The sequence below is a fragment of the Polypterus senegalus genome, chromosome 12 (assembly GCF_016835505.1).
Source record: "Polypterus senegalus isolate Bchr_013 chromosome 12, ASM1683550v1, whole genome shotgun sequence".
Classification (NCBI taxonomy): Eukaryota; Metazoa; Chordata; class Cladistia; order Polypteriformes; family Polypteridae; genus Polypterus; species Polypterus senegalus.
Genome location: NC_053165.1, coordinates 153,347,876 through 153,363,491, shown reverse-complemented (window position 1 = coordinate 153,363,491; position 15,616 = coordinate 153,347,876). Strand labels below are relative to the sequence as shown.

At 43.2% G+C, this 15,616-nt stretch overlaps 1 protein-coding gene across 1 annotated transcript in view; it reads left to right on the top strand.

The window, feature by feature from the left end:
• fbn1 (fibrillin 1) overlaps positions 1 to 15,616 on the top strand; it is a 260,794-nt gene that overhangs the window by 133,048 nt on the left and 112,130 nt on the right. The window contains exons 14-17 of the mRNA XM_039771381.1: positions 10 to 135; positions 11,100 to 11,222; positions 14,052 to 14,174; positions 15,235 to 15,387. Of these exons, the coding sequence (XP_039627315.1) occupies positions 10 to 135; positions 11,100 to 11,222; positions 14,052 to 14,174; positions 15,235 to 15,387 (525 nt within the window). The remainder of the gene's footprint in view (positions 1 to 9; positions 136 to 11,099; positions 11,223 to 14,051; positions 14,175 to 15,234; positions 15,388 to 15,616) is intronic.

Here is a 15,616-nt window from a genome sequence, read left to right as displayed (position 1 = left end):
TTTCCACAGATCTCGACGAGTGTGTGGCAAATGGAAGAATCTGTAACAACGGCCGCTGTGTTAACACAGAGGGAAGTTTCCACTGTGTGTGCAATGCAGGATTTGAGGTGACTGCGGACAAGAAGAACTGCGCAGGTAAGACCCCATCCTGGAGGGAGCATGAGGGATGGCACTGTGGACTGGGTGTTTGTTGCCCTGTAGAGCAGGGGGTCCTCTGCCTCCTGAAAATTGATTGTGTTTTGATGCCCGGGTTGGCTGCTGCCCGGGACATCGATAGCCTTAGACTGAGGAGGGACTGGGTAACGAAGACACATAACCGCAGTGGTGGCACAGATGTCATCTGTGCTTTTTATTCAAACCAACAAAGCATTCAACAGGCAAAGTGCAGTGAAGTCTTCTTAATAAATAATCCATAATAAAAATGAGTCCAAGAAGGTCAAAAGTCCAATAAATACACAATAAATAGTCCAACAATTAAAACAAAGTTAAAAGCTCTAAAAAGCTCTCATGAGCTGTGGTGCACATCCATGTTAGTCACGTCAACAAGGTCTGCTCAGCTCACAGAGGTGCCCACCAACAAGCACAGTCAACCCTTATATCTGGCATGTCTCCTTCGCCACAATGAAGGACCCCATGAGCCCTGCTCCTTACTCCCGAGGCCATCCCACAGTCTTCAGCAGGTGGCACTTGGAGCCGTTGGTCGTTCTTGGGTGCTTAGCAGGAGTGACCCAGCCCTGTGAATGCCATCTGCTCGTTCCCTAAGGGGCATCACTCCTGACCGCTTGCCCTCTCTCTGCCACTATTCTGCCTTTACTCTTTTTAACCTTCAATCTCCTTCTGTTCCCTTTTCTTTGTTCTGTCTCTCCCTCCGTCCTTCTCGGACCCCTTTTCTTCTTAAGCAAGAAGAGGAAAAAGATTGTTTCTGTTTTTCATCTTCCCTACTTTCCGTTTTTTTGTATAATACTAGGGGGCTCTGCCCCCTGCTCGCTTCACTCGCCAACCCCTTGGCCTGTGCTACGCGCCAGCAACTTGGAAATCTGTGCCGCTCGCATATATGGATTTCACTTTCACCAAACAACAGAACTTTTAATTCTCGTGGATACGCCTCTTCATTGGGAAGAAACACTACTTCTCCCTGATGGCAACATGAATTAGATGATCTACAAGTCTCCGACTTAAAGTTTAAATCTGAACAATATCTACATACTTCTGTCATATCACCTATTTCCATATTTTCGACCTCTTTTCGCTGTTCTGTTATTTCACCGTGTAATAATTTCCATTTGTTAGTGCTAATGTGATCTTTACTATCACTTTTTAAGACTTTTGAATTTTAGTACTTTCATAATCTTTGACCTGCTCTGCATGTGTATCGCGCCAACGTTTTTGCACCTCTATACGACATCTACTCTTTGTCTTTTATTTCCGCTCCCGCTTGGAGCTGAGAGTGCAGGAACTGTGCCTGACAATAGCATTCACACGAATGAGAAGTGAGAGGATTGTGGACGTGGTTGTAAATGTTTGAGTGGAGGGTGAGACGTACTTGTCAAAATCTCTTGGCAAAAAGTCTCATCTCGCGGGACCTGAAATTATCTCAGAGAAGGTCTCGTCTCAGGAGTTCCTTTTATAATAGAGAGATATTTCTCATTGCTTATGGATATCATCTTACAGCTATTTTTTTTTTTTGGTATACTGTATATACAGTGAGGGAAAGAAGTATTTGATCCCCTGCTGAATTTGTATGTTTGCTCACTTACAAAGTAATGAACAGTCTCGAATTTTATGGTAATTTCATTTTAATGGAGAGACAGAATATCAACCCAAAATTCCAAAAAAAAAATTATATAAAAGCTATAAATTGATTTGCACATCATTGAGTGAAGTAAGGATTTGATCCAATACAACCCAGCCAGAATTCTGGCTTCCACAGATTGGCTGTGTGCACAGAGATTACAATCAATCAATCAATCAATCAATCAATCAATCACAGATACTCCTGATCTCAACTCGTTATGTGTATAAAGCACATCTGTCCACAGAATCGTTACAGTGTGATTTCATGGAGTGGTGAAGACGAAAATAAAAGCGTTGCAGAGGAAGTTTGAAGAGATTTACCCTAATATAGCTAATATAGGGGTCATTTTGCTTGACTTCTCAATGCATCCACAATGGGTAACATGGGACTAACACACCCTACTACTACTAATATGTCAAAAAAAATGTGTGCACTATTGGCTGGAGTTTGTCACATGTGAGAAGTCATGCGATCCGATTCTGCATTTCAGCTCCCGTTAACCAATCAGGGAGCATTTCCATGTTTATGCTTTGTGGATCATAAGATGGAGGACAGATTGACCAAGCTAAGGTTAGAGAACCTGTTCTGTTTCCAAAATGGACAGACAGCGTTAAGACTAAAGTGATCAGAAGAAGAAAGCAAAGTCAAAGAGAAGCCAAGGTTAGAGCCAAAAATTAAACTGCACGACCGTCACGTTTAGAGTACTGAGGGGGAAATCAAAGACCCATAACCAGAATGATAACTGGAAAGAATTTTGAAAAACCAAAAAAACAATAACATTGACGGCGTTGTTATGCAATACTCAGGTAGTTTGAAAAACTGGTGCCGGTCGTTAAATGGTCACACCAATGATAATAATAGTAATAATGTTTTATTTATGTAGCGCCTTTCATACACTCAAGGACACTTTACAATTCAATACACACATTAACAAGACAGTAGAAATTACATACATGATAAAGAACAATACTCATTGAAAAGATGTGTTTTTAACAGATGTTTGAAATTAATAATACATTTTTCCAAGAGAATTCCAAATTTTAGGGGCTATCACTCTGAAAGCTCTGCCACCCATAGTTATCAACCTGTATTTAGGTACAGTGAGTAACTTAGCGTCCGATGATCGTAATGCACGGGACAGGAGTGTAAGGAAGCAGCAGCTCAGACAGATAATGAGGGGCTAAACCATGAAGGGCTTTAAAGGTGAGAAGGATAATTTTATATTTGATTCTTGAAGAAACCGGTAATCAATGTAACTCAGAGAGGACAGGAGTGATGTCAGCAGATTTGGGGCGGATGTTACTTTTTTAGGGCGGCTGTTATAGAAAAGCATGAGGCTGTTTTGTCTTGGTAGAGTAATATTTTGCTCTACTTTCCCCTTTGTATTATTAAGATGTCGCGTCTGTCAGAACGCCTCAAATTCCACAGGCTTTTCACTGTTTATAAGGTATTATTTTATATAACGTATCCCCACCTTCCCTTCTATATCTATAACCTCAGGCAATTAGATGTAATAAAAAGACAAACAGAAGTTAAGTTACACTTTAAACAATGTATTATTGATAATATTCATAAATAATAACAATATGCAAAGTAAATTTGAATATTGCACGTTAGGGTTATATCATTAAATGGCCCGTACCCGTATATTTCTTGATTTTTCTTAGCAAGCAGGAAAACCATCGATATTTCAGGAGTCAAGGTCAGGTATGTAGAGGGAGGCTGACAAACCTAAACGTGAGCTGAGGACTAGAGATACTGTAATGATGGCAGGGACTGGACGGGCTCAAGGTGGGGAGAGGGCCTCTCAAGTAGCCCTGATGGATAAGATAGAGTGCTACGTACATTAGGCTGGGAAATATTGGTGGAAGTAATTAGAGCGGGACTGAGCTAAAGGGAAATTGGGGTCAGACAGGTTGATAAGAACTCTAAATAAAAGTAAGGCGGCCCCATTGCTGGGCTCTTATTTCATTTGGATCGAGACCCTGTGTACATCACGTGATAAAAAGTTCAATTCTGTCTGCACATCCTGAGGCCTATGAGTGCCTTCTGTTGAGCAGCGGGTTTCTCCCACAACAATGTTGACTTTTGTCGACACACCAGGTTGAGGGCGGATGTCAACTAAAGTCGACATTCGGGGGGCAGAGGGCGAGAAAAAGCTGTAAACGTCAATATGTTATAGGTAGACCCTCTTGGCTGGGAGGACTGTTAGACTCGTTGACCTGATGTCGAATCCCCGCGTGTGCTTGAGTAGCGTAAACAACATCTGGAATGGCATCGAGATCAGGCAAGAGAGCAAAGCGAATGCACAAAGCAAAACACTCTGCGCAGATTTATTTATATTTATTTTTTGCGTATTATTGCTGAGTCGGTCTCTGACTTATTGAACTCTGATTTCAATGCAACTGGTCTGGAAATCGAAAATGAAAGACAGGTATCTGCATCAGCTAATCGGTGCCCAGCTGATGCGTAGGTGACGTTCACTTGGGAGGACTACACAGACATTGGGCTGTGGGTGGCAAGCTGCCCACTGGACTTCTTCAAACGGAGTGGCGTGTTAATGGGCACTGCCAACCACTCAATTACTTCAAGAGGTTTATTTACCAGAAAGTGCCTTTCAGCTTACAAGTGATGAGACAAACGGGCATGTAGTAAGTATGTGAGTTTACATACCATAGAGAAGGGGTCTCCAGTATTAAAATGAATCCAAAAGAAGTTAATTAGTAGCAAAAACAAGTCACTCATTAAGAAAAGGGTTAGAATGAAAACCTGCAGCCTTTGCGGCCCACCAGGACCAGATTTAAGGACCCCTGCTGTAGAGGCTCATGGAGCCTAAAACAGAGTGACATTTGTCATAAATAAGAGTTTTGTGTTGATTTATGTGTGCTTTTCAGAAAACTGAAGTTTTTGGAAAAATAGGGACAATAGGGGAAAAAACGTAATTAACCATGGAAGAGTTAATGCTGAATAACAATCTCAAACTGCGACCCCCCAGTGCCATCCCCACAGTTATGGCCATTTGACTAAAAGAGCTAACCACTTTTGAAGAAGAGCCAACCATTTCAATATGTCAGAGTGATGTGTGTGGACACTTGGCAGCCTTCATGTTTATGGGTGTTTCTTTTTTGTGTAAAGGTCATTAGCTTTTTTTTTTTCCTATCCAGCTATTTCTTCATTAGGGTAAAGCCTAAAATACGACAAATGTTTGGTAAAAAATTTACTACAGCCAGCTGGTGGGGTGTGAAGACTGACTTACTGGGAGACAATGCAGAGGTTACGACATCTGGAGGGATCCCAGTTGATGTGAGCGCTGTGTCACTCACTGGCACTGACACCGAGCGAGAAATGAAAATAGAAAATGGAGACAAAGCCTCTGGAACAATGTGTATTCAAGGCCTGTCCCAAAGGATCTGCTCCGCTCCCTTCCCATAGATGCAGACGGTCCTCAAATATTTTAAGAAGCAACTTTGGCTCACTTCTCTCACTCGCCTTCCCCCACTTTGTGACTTTATGTTCTTGTCAGCGTGTGCTCTTATTAAATAAATGAGACCTTTAGGCCTTTGGGAAGATCATATGACTTGGATAAGCTTTGCCCCAGACAGGAGAGGGCAGCCAAAAAGTTGTGCCACCAGTGACTCGGAACTATCGGTATGCCAGGAATTGAAACTGGAATAGTGCCTTCCCCATCTATCTATCTGTCATATAGTGCCTTTCACTTCTATCTATCTATCTATCTATCTATCTATCTATCTATCTATCTATCTATCTATCTATCTATCTATCTATCTATTATATAGTGCCTTTCATATCTATCTATCTATCTATCTATCTATCTATCTATCTATCTATCTATCTATCTATCTATCTATCTATTATATAGTGCCTTTCATATCTATCTATCTATCTATCTATCTATCTATCTATCTATCTATCTATCTATCTATCTATTATATAGTACCTTTCACATCTATCTATCTATCTATCTATCTATCTATCTATCTATCTATCTATCTATCTATCTATCTATCTATCTATCTGTCTGTCTGTCTGTCTCTTATTAAATATGGTAATGTGCAGTCATGGGGGTCTTGTAACACAGACCCTGTCTTGGGTCCTTTAGACCTTTGTAAAGTCCCAATGTCCTCTGCCAGCCTCATATCTGTATGTCACTCATTCTCTTGATGGTCAGTCTGTCATGTCCTTATGCTGCATACTATTATAGCAGAAATGAGACTTTGAGGGAGCCCTCAGGCCATGTAATTCACCATCTTTGGAGATTATTGGACTATAATAACATCAACTGATGTGCTCCAGATCTCTAGAAGGATAACCTACAGCTGTGATGGACATTCTGACCACTCTTGGCGTTCACACTTCTCCAGACTAACCACCCGCCTCGGCAGACCCCTGACAAACAAAGGATGACGTGTGCCTCTGCTCTGCCCTTTCATCCTGTTCTCTGTGTTGACTGTTCTTGTCCTTGTGCTGTGCTGAGCTCTTTGAAGTTCTCTGCTCCTCCTCTTCCCTGCTCTCCTTTTTATAATTTAGATGTTTCTTGTCTGCATCGTTTTGGGGGTGAGTATTAGAAACGGCTTTGATTTGAAATGTCTGCCCGTTCGCTTCTGTAAACCCACAAAGAGACATCTGTTTTGGGAGTTTACATACTTGAGCAGCCTCCAGGTTAGCCAAATACATTTACTGTAGATGTGATCTTTATTTATATTGATTGTATTTTTAGAAACCACTGTATTAAACCAATTAAGCAGTTTATTGTGGTGTTCGGTATGGAAAGGTGCTATATGAAATCAGACATGTGAAATCCGTTTCCCACTAAATAACTGCACTGTGTGAGCTTGAGTCTTGTCAAAGTGTATTCTGATTTTCCATTCTCATACCTAAGAGATAGATAGATAGATATGAAAGGCACTATATCACATAGATAGATAGACAGATAGATAGATAGTCATGTTCTTGCCCTTAAAGAAGGTGGCACCTCTTTGGCTTGTCTTGAAAACTTCGCTCCACCGCTGGGTACATCTCAGTAAATCCCAACTTGGAAAAAATGGCGGCGCCAGAGGCCATGGTGTGATTAATTTAGCCCAACGTCACGACCCCACCGAGTCTTCTGCAATCCATCAGGTGACCATAATGCCTTTGATATTTTCACATCATGGCCTTTCAGAATCAGACAACCATTCTGGGGTCTCCGGTGGCTGTCCAGCTCCTGTTTATGTTATGTGATCCCTAAGCCCATAAAGCCCAAGGTGGAGGCTCAGCTCATTTCAGACCAGGCCATCATTATCGCCCCTCAGGCTCCTCGGCAGACGTCATCACAGTTGGCTTTTACGAAGTCTAACAGCGTGCTGCTGCTAAGGCGCCGAGCACCATCTGGTCGAGCCGACATTTTCATGAGCCGAATTAACAGCTGCTTGTCCTGCAGGAGTCAGTCGCACTTGAGTTCATAAAGCCCACCCCGCTGCGAATGCCACCCCTCCACCACAACCACCATCCCATGTCATTGTTTTGTGCTTTTTCCTGCTTGCTTTGAAGGAGCCCCTGACTTCTCCAAAGTGTTGCTCAGTTTATGGGCTCGTTCCTTTCATCTTTCATTTTGCCCTCTGCTGGAACTTCACGACTGCAAATGCCTCACAGTCTCCTTTGTGTCTGGCTTCTGTTTGAAATGTTTGGGACATTTTATGATTTTTGGGTGGTGATAAAAGACAAGAGGAGGAAAAAAAGATTTGGGGGCTCCATCCCGTATATTGGCAGGCAATGACAATTGAATGCATTGAGTGATCACCAAGGACAGAGTCCCAATCGACTAACTGAGGAACAAAGGGTGTGGGCTTTTATAGTGGCTGGGCAGGAAGAGGCGGGTCCGTGTCGGGGATGGCGGAAGTGAGGTCAGTAGGAAGGTGTGGTCTGGATAGGTGGTTGGTGCTGGTTTAACTGGGTTTCTCTTCTGCTGATCTGTGGGAAAAGGGAGAAGAGAGAGTTCAGTACAACCCTCGAGCTGACATCTTACCCTCGGTTACGCCCTTTGACTGCCTCCTATGCACAAGTGTGTGACAGGGCTTTCCCTTGTCCTTTTGACTGACTTGAGTGTCATCATAATGCAGATCCAGCCTGCTAGATTGGAATCTCACTCTTGGTCGCCGTCCACTTGCGAGTTTTACGTGTTCCCCTTCGGTCCATGTGGGTGTTTCTTCTGGTTTCATCCTTATAAGGCAGACAAGTTAGGTAAGTTGGTAATTCCGCAAGTTCTTGTGTGTCCTGTGGTGGGCTGCTGTCCTTTCCTGGATTGGTCCCGCCTTGTACCTCATGCTGACCAGGGTAGGCTCCAGCTCAGGCAACCCTAAACTAGATTAGTTTGTATGGAACCTTCATTGTTCTTCCCTATTCTCAAGAACCTCAACTGCCAATGGGAATCACCACCCTGTCTCCCTCTTAGCATTCCTGTCCAAAACTCTAGATCACAAGCGACTCTTCTCTTTCCTTTCTAACAACAATCTACGAGATCTTCTTCAATCTGGATTCCACCAGGGCCACTTCTGCTGAGACGGTATAGTCACACATTCTCTTCAAGCTGCTTCTCTCTCCTTCTTGACTATACATCTGCTTTTGATACTGTTGACCACTCCTTGCTTATCTCTTCCCTTGACAGACTCTGCTTTGGAGTGGGTCAAGTTCTAAAGGTCTGACAGAGCTTTTTGTCCCTCCTGGTCTAACTCTCCATAGGTGTGCCTCAAGGATCAGTTTTGGGTCCACTTCCCTTGTATCTCTGCATTCACTTCTTATACAATGTAATATCTTCTCCTGCCGCCTCTCTGCTGATGCCGCACAGATCTTTCTCTCATTTCCCTCTTACAACCTCACAGGTTTCAGCCCAGATCTCCGGCTGTCCCTCTGCCTTATCATCCTGGATGAATGCTCATCACCGTAACCTTAACCTTTCATAGTCAGATTTCTTGTATTTCCCTTCTGATTCTCCTTCCTTGCATTGGTCAATAGACATTGCTCTCGAAGATGTCACCCTTTCACCATCAGTCATAGTCAGGAATCTCAACGTGACTCTGGACTCTTCACTTTCATTCACTGAATATATTTGTTCAACAACCCAATCGTATTGTTTCGTTCTTCATAATATCCCACCTTTCCTCACAAATTATGCCACACGACACCTCATCCTCATCTCTCTGCTGGACTATCGCAACTCTCTGCTTCCGGAGTTTCCTTCCACTGCTATCACACCTCTCCAGCTCCTCCAGTATCCCTCCTTCATCATTTCATTCCAACTACTCTGCTTCAGTCTCTTCACTGGATACCCCATTGTTGTGGAAAGATCAATTCAAAGCTCTCGACGTGAGCTACACTACTCTGAATGGCTCTGCTCCTCGATATCGCCAGTCTATGGTCTCTCCGTATGTCCCATCAAGAAGTCCCTGATCTGCCTCTTCCTGACCGTCCCCCCCTCTTCCCAGACATACCAAGACTGGAGAGTGCTTCTCCATTTTCGATCCAAAGCTGTGTCCATTTAAACTGCACCCAACTTGCTCTTGTTTCAGTGTCTTCTGAAGACGCGGCTCTTCGTTAAACGTTTTGGACTTGCTTAGCGTCTCTTCTACAGGATGGCCACTGTTGTATCGACAGAGTTGAGGACGTTGGCATTTGGCTTAATCCAGCTGCAGGTCTAATTGTATAGTAGTCGTAGTCCTAATCTCTTTTGCTCGTTTTTTGATCTTCTGTGTTGCTTTTGATGCCTGCACCTTCTCGTCTGTCTTGTATGTATTACAATTTGCTTTGCAAGTCACCTTGGATAAAAGTGCCTGCTAAACCTGCTATATGATACAACAATAAGATACATGTGTGTGTCCAGTCCCTTAGAGCAATACGATTGGTCAGTTTGACTTTAGGTGTGATTGGTCAGTTTAGCATATTGACGAGATCAAAAGAGGAAGTGCGAGTGAGTGAGACACACGAGGAGGAGAAATGGAGTAGGAGGCACGCTGAGAGTCGCCTTCAAAGACGGGATGGTGTGAGAGGAGAATCTAAAATGATGACGGAGACTGAGAAGCAAAATTTAGGAGAACACACTTGAGAGATGGGGGCATTGCTGAAGTGACGTTCAGACACATGGGGATAAAGAGGAAGGGCGCTGAAGGTACATGTGGGATGTGAGATAGCAAAGTTATTCTACTGCCTGTCTTTGGCAGGTAGCGTTGCTAATAAATTAATAAAACGTAATTATTCGTAGTTGGGAATTTTATTTTGTGTCCTCCTCATTCCTTTCTGTATACATAAAATCCAATGTCTGTCTGTTTGTCTGTATGCGTGTCTGCTTTTCATGAGAGAACTACTTATTGGATTTAGATCGGGTTTTTCTCTAGAATTTGCTTGAACATTCCAGTTGATTTTGTGACTTCTCTCATCACTCTAAGTATCATAGTTTGCTTGCGGTGCCAATTTATTTGAGCGAATCCGAGAGATATGCACCAGGCCGAAGGGGGTGGGGCCCTACTCACTCATGCGTCAGCCTGGGGGCGTATCTTAAATCCACTTAGCTATTAAATGAGAGAACTGCTTATCGGATTTAGATCGGCCTTTTCTCTATAATTTTGCTTGAACATTCCGGTTGATTTTACAACTTCTGTCATCGCTCCAAGTATCATAGTTCGCTTGCGGTGCCAATTTATTTAAGAGAATCCGAGAGACATTCAGCAGGCCGAAGGGGGCGGGGCCTTACTCACTCATGCGTCAGCCTTGGGGCGTATCTTACATCCGCTAAGCTATTAAACGTGAGAAGTACTTATCGGATTTAGATCGGGTTTTTCTCTATAATTTTTTTGAACATTCTGGTTGATTTTGCGACTTCTCTCATCGTGCTATGTATTATAGTTCACGTGCAGGAACGATTTATTCGCACTAATCTGAGAAACACGCAGCGGGCTAAGGGGAGGGGGAAGCATGATGTCAGGAGTGGAGAGCCGCTCTGCCTCTGTGTTTTGGAGCGTAACTTGCCCCCGCTTAGCTAACAATACCCGTTTGTTTATTGATTTTAAAATTTTGTCCTGTTTCACTACTACATGGGTGGTGCCACGAGGGCCGGCCAGTAGTAAATAAATAGGAAAAAAACGAATTGCTAGGTGGAGGCCTAGAAACCTAAATGAACACAATTGGATGGATGGTTGGTTGATGCATTGGATGCTTGGATCTGGCGGGTCTTTTAAACCCCCCTGCTTGAGTCTCCATTTCCTGACACGTGTAACATGTCTGATTTCCCCTTCTGAACTGTTCCACCCTGCAGACTTGGACGAATGCCTCATCAGGAATATCTGCCTCAACGGGATGTGCATTAACGAAGATGGCAGCTTCAAATGTATTTGCAAATCTGGCTTCCAGTTGTCAGCAAACGGGAGGTTTTGCACAGGTATGTTTTTTATCCTTTTCTTTCTGTTTTTTAATTTAAGTGAATTTCATAATAAAAAAAATGTAATTGGAAAAAATGTGAGCAGCCCAGGGCTGGATTAACTATTAAGCAAAATAAGCACGAGCTTAGGGCATCAAAGGAAGGGGGGCACCATAGACATTTTCCATTGCTGGATTTTAGCATGTGGGGCAAAACTGAAAATGGTGCAGCTGAACCAGGTGCCACAAAAAGAGGTTCCCATATTAAATGAAAAAAATGACATACATATACACTGAACGGCCACTTTATTAGGTACACCTGTCCAACTGCTTGTTAGTTAATGCAAATATCTAATCAGCCAATTACATGGTGACAACTCAGTGCATTTCGGCCTATAGGCCTCGTCAAGATGAAGAAGGTCAAACCAAGCATCCGAATGGGGAAGAAGAAAGAGGACTGAAGTGACTCTGAATGTGATGTGGCTGCTGGTGGTAGACGGGCTGCTCTGAGTATTTCAGAACCTGCTGATCTACTGGGATTTTCACGCACAACCATCTCTAGGGCTTACAGAGAGTGGTCTGAAAAAGGGGAGAATATCCAGTCAGGGGCAGTTCTGTGGGTGAAAATGCCTTGTCGATGCCAGAGGTCAGAGGAGAGTAGCCAGACTGATCTGAGCTGTTAGAAAGGCAACAGAAACTCAAATAAGCACTCGTTACGATCGAGGTATGCAGAAGAGCATCTCTGATCACACAACACGTCCAACCTTGAAGCAGGTGGGCTACAGCAGCAGGAGACCACACTGGGGGCCATTCCTGCCAGCTAAGAACGGGCAACTGAGGCTACAATTCACACAGGTTCACCAAAATGGAACAAGAGAAGATTGGAAAAACTTTATCTGGTCTGATGAGTCTCGATTTCTGCTGCAGCATTCCGGTGGTGGGGTCAACAACATGAAAGCATGAATCCATCTTGCCTTGTATCAAGGGTTCAGGCTGCTGGTGCTGGTAGTGTTACGGTGTGGTTGTTATTTTCTTGGCACACTTTGGGCCCCTTAGTACCAAATGAGCCCCGTTTAAATGCCACAGCCTACCTGAGTATTACTGGCATCCCTTTTTGACTGCAGTGTACCCATCTTCTGATGGCTCCTTCCAGCAGGATAACACGCCAATGTCACAAAGCTCAGATCATCTCAAACTGGTTTCTTGAACATGACAATGAGTTCACTGGACTCAAATGGCCTCCTTAGCCACCAGATCTCAATCCAGGAGAGCACCTTTGGGATGTGGTGGAACAGGAGACTCACATCCTGCATGTGCAGCTGACAAATCTGCAGCAAGTGAGTGATGCTGTCATGTCAATATGGACCAAAATCAGAGGAATGTTGGAATCTGTGGCACGGAGAATTACGGCAGTTCTGAAGGTAAAAGGGGGTCCAACCTGGAACTAGTATGGTGTACCTAATAAAGTGCGTACATATACAACACTAAAAATAATAATAAAATAGTAATAACAGAGGTCAATGATATATATTAGTCTTGGGAATACAACAAAGTAAGAATCTGATAATTGCCACACGGCCCACCGAGGCTCACATGGTCGTTCTTGTGTTGGTCACGTCGGCTGTCCTGGTCAGTGGTCCACTGAGAGTGAGTGCAGCTCATATATATGGGGGCACCAAAATCTCTTAAGAGCTTAGGGCCTCTAAAGGTCTTAATCCAGCCATGGAGCAGCCTGCTTTAGACACTGAGGTAACTCAACAGGACGAAGGCTGCATGTTTCAGACCCCGTCCACAGTTCTACATTTTCATTTCACAACTCAGATATCAGTCTCCGATTTTGATTCATTCACACTACCCCTTATGCTCTCCATAATTGTAAACTTCTGAAAATGCTAGCTCAGCACTGCAATGTGGACAGTCAAAAAATGTAGACTTTTAAAAAATTAACAACTCCATATTAAGAGCCATGGTTTTGGAACGGAATGTCCAACAAGCTCGTACTGGTGTGCTGGTCAGGTGTCCACAAACATTTGGCCATAGAGTTTATCTTAGATATAAAAAAATGGTTAGCAAGACATGAAAAGTTACCAGAGAGAGGAATATTAAATTACATTAAAATAAAAGGCTGTCTGCTGGATCTGACTAGACTCAGACCTTTAACTAGTCCAGCTCAACACTTTCAAGGTTATAAAAATCAGAGGTCACCTGTAGCTTTCCACATTCACCAGGCCACCTCACCTGTATCGCCAGAATCAGAAGGGCCCTACTAGAACCCCAGGGTGCCCTCTAGTGGCTAAAGGAACTCAGACGGGATCTTGTCGGCTGTCCCCGTCATCCCAATTTACCTGGTGCCCCCGTACAGCTCTCTCCTCTGGGGCACCGTCTGCATTTACGGGCATTACCTCCATCTGGTGGATGTGACCATCTTTAACTTGGGCTTCTGAAAGGCCTACACCAAACATTTTCCAAAATCACAATAAAAATGTAAAGTTTTACATTTTAATGTCTGTCTCTGCTATCTGCTCGTTCTTGTTATCAAAGCTAGAATGTCTCGAAATGTTTTATGTGGTTTTGCTTTCATCTGTCACAGACTTGAAAACATAAGGAAAAACTTAAGGCAAAAATATGAGACATTTTGTTCTTGCGTGGGTGAACCGTCGCCTAAAGGAATGAGGGACCTTCTGCTACTTTCTGTTGCTGTCTTCCTAGAAATATTTTTGGGATGTTAATATTAACAAAGAATGTCTGTGAGGCATTAATGACCGCTATATGGCCGCTGTGTGCCAAAGAAAAATGTGAGTTCAAAACACAAAAAAATGAATAATTAATCCTTACTTCTCCTCCATTTTAGACATCAACGAGTGTGAAGTACCAGGCATCTGCATGAATGGACGCTGTGTGAACACTGAAGGCTCCTACCGATGTGAATGTCTTCCAGGCCTGGCTGTCAGTCTGGATGGTCGTGTCTGTGTTGGTAAGTCAAGAGAGAAATAACTAGATTGAGATGAGCAGTGAGGATGATGAGGGACCCTGAATTGACCGAACGAGAGTGTTAGCCTCACGAACATGAGGGAGCCATGAGACGGAGCAGCTCCTGGATAGAAAACATAGACTTTATGTACGGCACTCTATGATTGATATGTAGATCTGTATGAAAGGCACTATGTATATATAAATGTATATGGCACTATATGGTAGGTAGATAGATAGATAGATAGATAAGATAAGAAAGGCACTATAAGATAGATAGATAGATAAGAAAGGCACTATAAGATAGATAGATAGATAGATAGATAGATAGATAGATAGATAGATGTCAGTCAGTCATTATCCATCCATCCATCCATCCATCCATTATCCAACCCACAATATCCTAACACAGGGTCACGGGGGTCTGCTGGAGCCAATCCAAACCAACACAGGGAACTATTATATAATGCCTCTCACTTCTATCTATCTATCTATCTATCTATCTATCTATCTATCTATCTATCTATCTATCTATCTATCTATCTATCTATCTATCTATCTATCTGTCTGTTATATAATGCCTCTCACATCTATCTATCTATCTATCTATCTATCTATCTATCTATCTATCTATCTATCTATCTATCTATCTATCTATCTATCTATCTATTTTTTATATAGTGGCTTTCTATCCCTCTCTCTGTCCTCTGTAAGCTGCCCATTGGCACAGAGAGCCAGCCCGATGACCCAGTGACATGGACGCCCTCTCCATCAGTGACTCTACTTTTGATCCTCAGTCTTTCACTTTCTCGTGTTTCCTCCATTTTCATTCCCTTCTTTTTCTTTCTCTCCCTTACCCACTAATCCTCTTATTCTGTAATTCAGGCAGCTCCCCCTGCAGCCTTTTCAGTATCTAGTACTGACTGCCAGGTGTCAGCATGTCTTTGTGATCTCACTACTCCTAATGAATTTAAAAATCAAATTCAAGTTTTATTGTCACTTAGGGGTGAGGGTGATGTTCGTGAGTGGCACCTAACCAGCGGATCCTTTTGTCTCCCTTGCAGACACGCACATGCGCAGCACCTGTTACAGAGGGTACTCGAGGGGCCAGTGCATCACGCCTTTCAACGGCGCCTTCACCAAGTCCACCTGCTGCTGTTTCAACACCGAGTTTGCCTTTGGAGAGCCTTGCCAGCCGTGCCCAGCCCTGAACACAGGTGACCTACGTTTTGTCGTTGAGAACTTTCTTGGATGTGTTGACCATTGAGGGCTTAGATTTGAATGACTGACTGTAATCCAGAAAGGAAATGAAACTAAAGATTAAATGTTTTGGAACAAAATATCCATAACCTTCTTTGGGAGGCAGAGGAGGAGGTGGATGGTGTGAAAGTGGGAAGAGGAACAATTGATTTATTATCCTTGTTGATGTCCCCCAGGCCACATGAG